The sequence below is a fragment of the Candida margitis genome (genome assembly GCF_024628925.1).
Source record: "Candida margitis strain CBS 14175 chromosome Unknown scaffold113, whole genome shotgun sequence".
NCBI lineage: Eukaryota > Fungi > Ascomycota > Pichiomycetes > Serinales > Debaryomycetaceae > Lodderomyces > Lodderomyces margitis.
Genome location: NW_026261899.1, coordinates 1 through 11,250, shown reverse-complemented (window position 1 = coordinate 11,250; position 11,250 = coordinate 1). Strand labels below are relative to the sequence as shown.

Genomic DNA, 11,250 nt, shown 5'->3' with positions numbered 1-11,250 from the left:
TTTTCGTTGGTGACAACGTTCAAATGGGTTGCTTTCTCGTCGTGTATCTGTTCTACAGATGAGGCTGATTCTCTTTCAGAAGTCATTATGTACTAGTAATTGGTGGTTTGTAAGAAAATTTAAATAGTTCTGGAATAAAATTTGGCTGTGGTATATATTAAACGGCTATGGAGTGACATGAATTCCACGGTACGGCGATTCTGTACAATATTGAAGGCCATGTACGTTGTGATAGGTTCTGTTTGTCTTAGGTCACAAAACAGGAAAAGAGGTGACTATTGTTATAAATCGATTGATAATGGAAAGATTCGACAGAAAGCGGATATTGTTCTAGATATTGTACTTTGATTGCAAAGTAAAATTGATAAAACAATGACACAAAACTGAATTCCTGTCATATTTTTGATGGAAAAACAAAAAGAGGGAGAAAAAAAGTGATGCTGCATGGCAAATCCTCCTCCCCCATGTTTTAAGCGTTTCTACCATTGCTTATCTTAAACCATTAAGATGCTGGTAAATTTGAAAACGCCCTTCCACAGACAATTTAAAAATGCGCATCCCCACGCTATTGCTTTCCCAGAATAAAATAAGGTGTACCTTTTTCTTTGAGGACGCAAAAATGATATACTAATTGTCTCGACATTTCTTGGCTGTTTATAGTTTATTAGTCGCCCCCACACCCATACTGGTTTCTCGTTACTGTCTATCATTAGGTAGGAGAAAAAGTTTGAATTCCAGAATGAGGTCGTGTTTGCATAAATAGTGAATGAAAAACACTGCTTCTTCTTGAAACATGAAAACTCTATGATTCTTCCAACGACTTATGTAAAAATGATGAAAGGGTGATATTTTTATACGGTTGTAAACATTGAAGTAACATAGCATTGAAAGCATATTTTTTATTAAAGTATAACGAAAGAAGTAAAATCTAAAAATCACCCAAGGTGGCATTGTAAACTTTGTCTTTGTAATCATGGTAAAACGTGACATCTTGTGGAACTGAAGAGTTGATACCACATTCTTGGACAAAGTCTACTTCCCCAATCCTTTCGTTGATGTAGTTCTCAAAGTCATCGAGCTTGCACGAGAATCCAGGGCCAGTTGCACACTTTTCAATTGGCACTACAGCGTCGTTGACAAGGTATCTGACATACGATTCATCCCCACATTGGAACTTTTCGGTGTATATTCTGGCACCTTGAGGAACAATTGATGCGTGGACGTATGGGTTGGGGAAAGGGATATAATCAGTTGGAAGGTCAGATGAAGGTTCTAAAATTCCCAATGCACTGTGGTATATTTCCAAGTCAGTGTCATGGGTAAAGGACAACCATAACTTGTTACTAGCTGATTCATCTTTCAACAAGGCTAAAGAAGCGTTTAACAAAGTAGATCCAATGGTTTTGGTAAAGTTGTTTCCTGGACCATTGGAGTAGTAGTTTGACAAGTCATTGGCGTATGAGGCCCTGACAAACTCCTCATTGGTGAACAAATCACAAAAGGGGGAGCTTCCACGAACATTGATTTCAAAGGCACACCAGTTGACAAAGGAATCGACCTCCAGTGCAGTCAAGTTCAATCCAGGGTTTGGCTCGTTCAATCTATCGGCAATAGTTTGTAAGTAACTTGTATTGTACTTGGCAACAGTCTCGTCATTGATCGAGTCATTGTAGTTGGGGCACGAGTTTCTTGGGGTTAAACTGTTGACGCCAGAGGTAGCTGCTTCATCAATGATATTAAACTTCACAGTCTTGTCTTCTTCAAAGTCGTCTCCAAGGAATCCTCGGGCAAAATATCTTGATGTTTCGTAACAACGACCGGAATTGGATGAAAATATTGGCAATGTGGAGTTCACGTTGTACAATGAGCCATATTTAGCTCTGAAAGCAACACCATGTCTCAAAGCATCGGAAGTACCTGCAAAGGTGCCTTCTGAATTCTTTGGTGAAGTCTCTTTTTCGTACTGGCTCGTGTCAGGCACAAAATACTCATAATCATTCAAAAATGACAAATCACCGGTAAAGGTGCCATTATAGTTTTGGAATTTCTGGTACATCTTCTCCAATTTTTTCCCAACATTTTTAGAAGGGTATCGCTCTCCGTGTCTCGATAACAATTGAACTTGTTGGACAGAGCACCCATCAGGGATAGCAGGATCAATACCATACGACTCTCTGCTGATGTATGGGCCCAGTCCTCCGAGGAAATTCAAGATGTTGTACCCATCGACCTTCATTTCTTGAGGAGTGGCGACATCCTGGTAGATGTTTTGACTAACTAGTAATAACCCACTGTTGAGCAAATTTGAAACGGCAACCATTGTTGATGATCATTAGGAATAGATGGGAAAGTGTAGATTCCAATGGCTATTTATATATTGCGTCTTTAATGAAGCGGTCCGACAATTGTTAACAAGTTTCTAAATTTATCGAATCAGCGCGCAAAATTGGATCCACGTGTGCTTCAATTTTTAATTAATCCGATATTTATTGTCAAAACAACAAACCGATTTGGAACAAATACGTCAAAATCGGGTAATTTCAAAACATCGGCTCATTCGAGTCTGGTTATTTGTGTTAAATTAAGTTGGTATTAACGACAAATGAAGCGAAAGAGCAACGTGCTACATGTAAAGAAGTTCCAGTTTTGTGCGGAATTGATTTAAATGACAGAGGCACGGAGACGCCGTATACTCTCCCTCTTTTTAATACGGACCTTCGACAATCTATTTAGAAACATTTGTAAGAAGAAGCACAACAAGGAAAAACAAATAGAAAAGAAGAGTGATGTTTGCAACATGGTTTTACTCTATTCGTCAACGACCAAATATGATCTGCGCAGAGTCCAGGAATATGTTGCATCGGGACATATTGGCCGAGCTGCAATTCAATATGAAATAAATCAAATCAAATGAGCTCAAGACCGACCCGTTATTATACAATCTGTCGACGGAACTACCCTGCCTAAGGCCTAACAAAAGGTTTCGCCAAGATATCTACTTTCCATGAGCGCATATGCAAAACCCCACCTAGTAATCTCTCGTCCACAAGCACACTGCTCAACTCTCCGAAGAAAGGACCGGTGTGCAGGGAAAGCAAGAAACAACGTCAAACAGTAGGGTTTGCACTGTTATACAACAACTGCGCCATAATTGAATTTCAATACAATGAACATCAAGCTTGCTTCTCGAGCGCCGATCTGCCAAGGAAAACATCTACAGAGAATCAAGAAGAGCAAAGCTTCTATCTTCAACTGAGAGCCCACCTTGACACAGATTGATGGATAATTAGTTAAAGAAGAAGAAGAAGAAGAAGAAAGGAAAAAAATTTTGGGTGAAAAATTTCCGCCTCCTTTTTTTTCTTTTATATCACACGATGAGCTCTCTCGTTCGTAAAAGCAGCACAAAATTGAGATGACAATTCATCTTTCAATCAACATGCAATTACAAGTATGGCGGGTGGTAGATCCAAATCGAATGAGCTGGACCATGAAGCCAGTTCCACCTTGCTATTCAAGAACGATGACTCCTTAGAACCGTACCAAATTATCGACGCATTCACTGTTTGCTTCAAACATATACTCGATTCACCAGAGTTGGATTCCTTCATTCAAAAAGTAAAGAGCCACTTGTACAATAGAGACTATATTGCTGCTTTTGATGATGACAATAAGAGATTTGGCTACGCGTCGAGATGGAGCCCGTCTAGGGCATTAGCTTACGCATCGTTATTCTCTAGCTTGCTTCCAGTTAAGGAGATGTTGCAAGAGCCAGAAAATGTGAAACGAGTGTTGTGTGTCGGTGGTGGTGCATCGTCAGAGGTGGTGGGATTGGGTGCAGTATTTTGCAGGCTTAAGGAGTATCACCCCAATTCTCCCTCTCAATTGGATATCAACGTTGTGGACATTGCTGACTGGAGTACCGTGGTTAGCCACTTATCCACTTACATGAAACAAAATTGGTTGCACAAGGAACACAGTTTGAATACGCGGTTTGTAAACGAGGATATATTGTCGGCAAAGATAGACGATTTGGCAACCCTCGATCTAGTCACATTGCTCTTCACTACCAATGAATTGTTTGCCGAGAAACGAAAGGAGACGATAAAGTTCTTACATACCTTGAGTAACGGTTGCAAGAAGGGTAGCTTGCTATTGATTGCTGAAAGTGCCGGTTCTTTTTCTCATATAACTATAGGAAACAAGCAGTTTCCTGTCCAATTTTTAATCGATACTATCCTAGTGGGTAAACAAGGTGAAGGGAACGGTCCTTGGGAAATTATTTCTGAAAACGATAGCACATGGTATAGAATTAATGAAAAGGAAGTGGCGTACCCATTAAAGTTGGAAAATATGAGATTCTTTTATAGACTATACAGGAAAAAGTAGCTCAAATTGACACATCGTTGATCTCCTCCACAAATTTAGCTTGTAGAGTTCGCAATAGATCTAGCTTATATGATGCACTACAATCCAACACACGCATTTGGTTCAATGCAAAGTAAAGTTCTAAAACCAACTTCCTGCGTCTTGACACTAGTTTGGAATGCAAATCGTTGCATTTTGACACCTGCAATTTTAAAGTTTCAGCAATAGATTTTGATTCCATTAAAAGCCCCGCCGGTAACATTAGGGACGACTCAGCGTATTTTATGCCATAGCATTCAAGTTCAAGTTTTCCAGGCTCTAACTTGAACTTGGACTCCAATTTTCCATTGCTTTCAGTCATTTTCATATGAGAGGCCAAAACACATGACTTGCTTCCCAAAATTTCAGCAATTTCTCGAAAATGGGTTGTAGTAAAAACAGAAGCTCCTGTTGTGATAAGGTGCTCAAGAATAGCAAGGCAAATAGAGAATCCATCCCGTAGGCTCGATCCTCTTCCCAACTCATCTATAATCACAAAACTGTCTTGATCTGCATTTCTCAAAATCCTGCAAATATCCGTCATTTCGTTTGAGAAGGACGACACATTCACATCAGTGGTGTCGGACGAAATCCTTGAAAGAATGCTTTTGTGGAGTTTTATTGTGGCGTAATCAGCTGGCACGTAGAGACCCATTTGTGACATTATTAAAATGTATGCAATTTGTTTCAAATAAACTGATTTCCCACTCATGTTGGCACCCGTTATGATTTGAAATCTCGATATTTCAGGCACGCATGAATAATCGTTAGGGACAAAGTCGCTGATAAATTTTTCAAATATGGGGTGCCGAGATTGTCTCACATGGATATATTTACCAAATTCAGGGCAAACGTAGGACTTGGATTGGGAACTAATAAAGTCTGCAAAACAGCACAACAAGTCGACGGTAGCAATCGCTTCGGAAATCATGAAAAAAATTGGCGCATTTTCGCAACTTTGCTCATACAAATCCAGGATGATAATGCTGCTAATGTTGTTGATTTCCGCCATGATTTCGTTCAAACGAGAACTCTGCTTCAACAAGTCAATGGTAGTACATTCAATACCGTTTTTTCGTTTAATTATATTAATAAACTCCGGATTGTCAATTTCGATGCCCTTTATTTTCAAATAAAACCCTCTAGATTTATCATATCTGTATTCAATGGCTACATTATTCTCCATCGACACCTTCTGAACATATTCTGTAACTTGTTCCAAAATTGCCTCCCTAACACTGCGCGAGACATCAAGTAAGCCATTGATACCTGATTTTACTGCATTGGCTCTTTGGTGGGCAATATCGATGCTTTTCGTAGCCAGTCGACAATTTTCATCAATATACTTGTCAATCAACAATAGCGCAGTTTCAATATTCTCGTGCTTCAATATCTCACTCACCTGAACAAACAATGGCGACTCGGTATGGTCTAAACAATTGAGCAACTCCCCACACAAGGATAGGGTTGACTTTAGCAAAAGAATGTTATTTATCATTTGCTCCTGGCTGATATTTGACTCAGGATTCAAAAAGCTGGCAAATAGTTTGTCCAAATCGGGGAACCTTTTCAACACATACTTGACTCTAATCAAAATGGTCTCCTGTGAGATCAATTCTGTAACCGACTCCAATCTCAATTTTATACTGTCGACGTTTGTTAATGGCTGAATGATTGAAGTCCGTAGCAACCTCTGTCCCATTTTTGTTGTACATCGGTTCAAGAAGGAAAAGACCGTGGTACCATCGCCGTTGAGACTGGAAACAAGCTCCAAGTTTCTAATAGTGCCTGAGTCAATTAGCATAAACTTTTCGTTCTCGACAAAACCTATTTTAACCTTACTGGTTTGTTTGAGTAACTTTGAATCCAAACAGCTTGTAAATAAAGCACTAGCTGCGCCAATTGATAACTTGCGATCAGTAATCAGTTCAAATAGTTCGGAATTTTGCAAGTGCAGATGACTCTTGAGATATTCCATTCCATTGGATGCATCAAACCGCCTGGCCTTTGCCAACCTCTGTTCTACGATTTTGTCAAGGTTGGATGCAAGGATGTACCTCAATTTTTCGAATTGCATGCTTGGCCCCTCCGGTGCAATAACAATGGTAGGTTGGTATGTGTCGATCTGGTGCACAGTTCGAACAAATAACAGAGTATCACAAAATTCCATCAAAGTTAACTCATATGTACCAAAATCGAGAATGGCAATTCCCACATCCATTTGCTCTGACTTTGATTTATTGATTGCCATAACCACTTCATGTTTGCAATCAGTCTTTGACGTGCCATACCTGGTTGATGCACGAGCTGTGGTGATGAACCCGTATTGACTGTTGGTTACGGACATATGCTCGGTGTTGAAATGTTGTTTTCAGAAAAATTTTGGTTGCCAGAATTTTGCCCACATAAAAAAATTAGCAACACATTCAACAACAAAGGTAAACGGCCTACACTCTTTAAATCTTGAGTTTGTTGACCAATTCTTCTAACTCTTGCTCGCCTTCAGAAAAGCTTGCTCTTTTATCCGTATCTTTAACCTTGATATTGGCTTCATTTTCGAGTCTTTCGTCAATCTTATCCAACTCATCTTCGATAGATTTGCTCTTTCCATACTTTTTCTGACCCTCGTTGTAATATTTATCAAGCTCCTCTCTCCAGCCAAGCTTAGTTGTCAAAATTTCGGCAAACTCATCACAATCCATAAGGGAAGCAATGTCTTTCTTTCTTCGACCTAAATCTCCAACTTTTTCCCGGTTAACTAATACGCGAAGACAACTCTTTTCGACACTGGATGGTAAAGATGCAAATGGGTAAACGGTTAATGATGTACCCGAAATTATTGCCACCTCAACATCTTCACAATCACCTTCCCACGTTTCAAAGAACTTTTGTGGTAATCCTTCGCCATAAAACGTGATATCTGGCTTTATATACCCATCACACTTGGAACAAGTGGGGACTTTTTCTTTCATCATGAGCTTTAATTTTTCAATAGATACCTCCTTTTTGCATTCAATACAACGGCTGGTTGCAAATGATCCATGTGCTTCAATAATAAACTCGTCTTTAACTCCCGCAAGCCTATCTAATATGTCTATGTTTTGCGTGTACACGCGCTTTAATAGATTCTTCTCTTGAAGTATCCGCACAAGATAATGAAACTTTGTAGGAGCATAATTGCCAGGGAAAAGCTCTTCTGCTAACGTGTAGAATGGTTTTGGATTTTCCTTGAAGAAATCAATGTCAAAGACTGCTTCAGCATACGGAAGGTCCAATTTGGCCAAGTTGGAGTACAATCCTGTATCGGGACTTCTAAAATCAGGTATTCCAGCTGCTGTAGATACACCTGCGCCTGTGAATAAAGTGACCTTCTTCTTCGCTTTCAAAGCGTCAACTAGTGGTGCTAATTTGGTTTCCATCGTTGAGGTGGAGGGAAAATAGTACTCACATCTGCAATCTCAAAATCTTTTGCGCGAGAAAAAAAAAAAAAAAAAGATTTAAAGGTTTAAAGATCTTTTGACAGTGAATAGATTTTGAAAAATATTGCCATCGCATTTACTTCATTATGACACCCACCAACCCAGTAGAGAAACAACTATTAGAGTTGAATATCAATGAAAATTCCTCAAATGTTATTCATCAAAAGAAACTTGCTGCTGAGAGATTGACTAAAGCAAAGACAAAGCGTGACGACGAGATACAAGCTTTAAAAGATGAGCAGACTAGTAATGCCAAGAAAGGTGAATTGATCCAGCTACACTCGCAACTTGTCGACGAATGCAGACAATATGTCCAAAGATACGTTGACCAACAAATGGACTGGACAAATATGGAATTAGCAATCGGACTTGAGAAAAAGAGGCCGGGGTCAATTGCGAGGTATATTGAATTGCCTTTGCACTTGAAGGAAAATCGCTTTGTGATCAGATTGCAAGATCCTGAGAGTCCTGATGAAAACAATGGCAAGGATATTCTTGATAGCGAGTCGGAAAGTGAGACAGACAGCGAGTCGGAAGCAGACAGCGATTCTGACAGCGAGGCAGAGAACGGGTCACGCGACCTAAAAAAAGTCCCTATATCTGACAGTAAATCTTCAGATAAATACACAGCGAAAGGTGTTCCGGTGAGCATTGACTACACCTTAAGCTCCTATGCCAATGCTAGTGTTTATTTTGAAAGCAAAAAAGCAGCCGAAGCCAAACAAGCAAAGGTTGAAAAAGGTGCCGAAATCGCTTACAAGAATGCCGAGAAGAAGATCAACCAGGATTTGGTAAAAAGCTTGAGACGAGAAAACGGGACATCTTCCAAGCTGGAAAGAGAAAAGTTTTGGTTTGAATCGTTTTACTGGTTCGTTTCCAGTGAAGGATATTTGTGTTTGGCCGGTAGGACCAAGTCGCAAACCGACATGCTCTACTTTAAGTACATTAGTGATGATGACTTTCTTGTGAGCTCAGAAATTGAAGGATCATTGAAAGTTTTTGTCAAAAACCCGCTAAAAGGGGAGTCCGTGCCGCCATCGACGATTTTACAAGCAGGGATATTTGCTATGTCTGCATCACAAGCTTGGAATGGAAAGATCAACACTGCAGCTTGGGTCTTGCATGGCAGTGATATATCAAAGTATAGTCAGTCGGGCGTTTTGCTCCAGGCTGGTGAGTTCGAATACCTGGCTAAAAAGCACTTCCTACCCCCAGCGCAGCTTGTAATGGGGTTTGGTTTGTACTTTTTGGTAGATGAAACGTCAGCTGAGAGACACAAGCATCAACGAGTTGAAAAGGAAAAAGAGCATGGCTTAATGAGAATTTTGGATAATAAGAAGCGGGTTTTCCAAAAGGCAAAAGTGACAAACATCAAATCTGAGGAGCCAGAAGAAGAACCGGAAAAGGAAACTGAAGTGAAGGATACCGAAAATGAAGACATTACCTCTACTAGGGGGAAAAAATCGAGAACAAAAAAGATTGCTTCAAAGTACGCCGACCAGGACGAAGAAGAGAAAGAGTTGAGAATGAAGTTGTTAGGAATTGGCAAAAAGGGCAAGGAATCGCAAAAAGAGAGCAACCTTTTGCAGGAAACTGATACAAAGGATGTTGCGGTTGAAGCTAACAGGCAGAGACATGAAAAAGAGGTGCAAGGGTATTTGCTTGAAGCAGACGCTTCTAATGAAACACTTTCCTCATTCTTTGACACATTGGATTACTTAACACCTAAACCCTCAACTGGAGATACTGTGCTTGATATAGTTCCAATATTTGCTCCATGGTCTGCTTTACAAAAATTTAAGTATAAAACTAAAATTCAACCAGGCTTAGCCAAGAAGGGGAAATCGATTAACGAAATCATCAACTACTTCACCAATAGACGCATGGACAACAGAAGTTCAGATCCTGATCTAGATTGGCCAAGTGAGAGAGAACTTGTCAATGCGGCCAAGTCCAATGACCTAATGGGCGTATTTACAGTGAACAAAATGAGGCTAATTGTTCCAAAGAAGTAAATAAACATTTTCATTTCCTAATTTTTTGTAAGAAAAAGCTCTGGCCCAAACAAACTTTGCATCTTCGGCTCCTTCTCTTCAAAAACCGTCCGAAGACAAGCATCAATATAAAAAAATATAGTGGACAGAGAGAACAGCAGCGATATCTCTTTTTTGGTCCATCCGTGTTTGTTCATCGCCTTGTGATGAGCTTCAATTAAGAATAACGGGATAGCTGCTGCACATTGTGACACGTAGAAGAGCAACACTGATCGGAGAGGCTGTGAGATTACTTTCTACGTACACATCTGCTACACCTGGAAAATTAATAGCGGCATTTTATGTAAATGCCACTATCTTTTTTGAATAAATTGGAATAATTATGGTGTAAGTTTCGGCGATTTTAAATTTTCTTTGCTCTGCGACATTTTCATTTATCCGTCTGGCTTTACCGCCACAGTTTTTTTTCATTTTGTACATTACATTACGCAATAAGACACATAAATTTATAGATTGGAACAAGTCCATACATCGCCAAGAAATGATACGTCAAGATTCACCGAAACTCAAATGAATCCTTTTACAGGTATCTCTATGCTAGTTCACTAAGGCATATTTGCTCAAGAAATGGCCATTAGATTTCTGTCACCCCCTTCTCCACTAACAAACCAATAATCATTTTAAAAGATAAGATAAAACTGTGGTACAAACAGAAGAACTGTGTGTGTGTGAAATCAATTAAATTTCGAAACTTCATTCGCCCAAAGATTTTCCAATTGACATGCGGCATCAAAATTTTACATCCGCCTTTTCCTTTTTAAGGTTTGTGTCTTTTGATTTCTTTTTTTATCTTTTTTTATCTTTTATTTCTTGTTTTTTTTTTGCAATCACTTTACATAGGAGATTACCCGTCACAATCATGTAAATACAATAAAAACACTTTTGATCTTCTTTTTTATTGTGAAGCACATAATTTGCTACTGGTTTAATGAAATTGTCCAAAATAAATCTAACCCATTTTGCAGAGCTTAATTGTTTTAAAATTACTCTCTACCGGGCCCCACCTATTGTTGTGCAAAATGCATAATAGATAAATTGAAATTAATGTTAGAAATGACCGATACGTTGAAAAAGGGAGCCGCAGATAAGCATCGTAAATTTAAACAATTGCCGTACGTGAATGATTTTACCTTTTAATTGTATTTGCTATATAATGCTATTCTAATCCACTCTAGTAACCATTTACGATTTTGAATATTTTTCTCTCCAGGACAAGAGTACCCCATAATGACTTCTGAAAGAGAATCAGTCTCATCTGTAGAACAGATACACGACGAGAAAGCAACCCATTTGAACGTTGTCACCAACGAAAA

At 39.2% G+C, this 11,250-nt stretch overlaps 5 protein-coding genes across 5 annotated transcripts; 2 read left to right on the top strand and 3 right to left on the bottom strand. All coding sequences in view use genetic code 12, as the record gives it.

The window, feature by feature from the left end:
• Positions 1-928: 928 nt before the first annotated feature.
• On the bottom strand, positions 929-2,320 carry CANMA_004631 (histidine phosphatase family protein; the record flags this gene model as incomplete). Its single annotated transcript, XM_051816927.1, has 1 exon — positions 929-2,320. The coding sequence occupies one exon, from the start codon at positions 2,318-2,320 to the stop codon at positions 929-931; it is 1,392 nt and encodes a 463-aa protein (XP_051669778.1).
• Positions 2,321-3,450: 1,130 nt separating this feature from the next.
• CANMA_004630 (25S rRNA (uracil2843-N3)-methyltransferase) lies at positions 3,451-4,386 on the top strand (the record flags this gene model as incomplete). Its single annotated transcript, XM_051816926.1, has 1 exon — positions 3,451-4,386. One exon carries the CDS (start codon positions 3,451-3,453, stop codon positions 4,384-4,386), a length of 936 nt encoding a protein of 311 aa, XP_051669777.1.
• A 1-nt stretch (position 4,387) lies between these two features.
• CANMA_004629 (MutS family protein) lies at positions 4,388-6,751 on the bottom strand (the record flags this gene model as incomplete). Its single annotated transcript, XM_051816925.1, has 1 exon — positions 4,388-6,751. One exon carries the CDS (start codon positions 6,749-6,751, stop codon positions 4,388-4,390), a length of 2,364 nt encoding a protein of 787 aa, XP_051669776.1.
• A 109-nt stretch (positions 6,752-6,860) lies between these two features.
• Positions 6,861-7,823, bottom strand: HST2 (histone deacetylase; the record flags this gene model as incomplete). Its single annotated transcript, XM_051816924.1, has 1 exon — positions 6,861-7,823. The coding sequence occupies one exon, from the start codon at positions 7,821-7,823 to the stop codon at positions 6,861-6,863; it is 963 nt and encodes a 320-aa protein (XP_051669775.1).
• A 146-nt stretch (positions 7,824-7,969) lies between these two features.
• On the top strand, positions 7,970-9,898 carry CANMA_004627 (uncharacterized protein; the record flags this gene model as incomplete). Its single annotated transcript, XM_051816923.1, has 1 exon — positions 7,970-9,898. The coding sequence occupies one exon, from the start codon at positions 7,970-7,972 to the stop codon at positions 9,896-9,898; it is 1,929 nt and encodes a 642-aa protein (XP_051669774.1).
• Between the last annotated feature and the right edge of the window lie 1,352 nt (positions 9,899-11,250).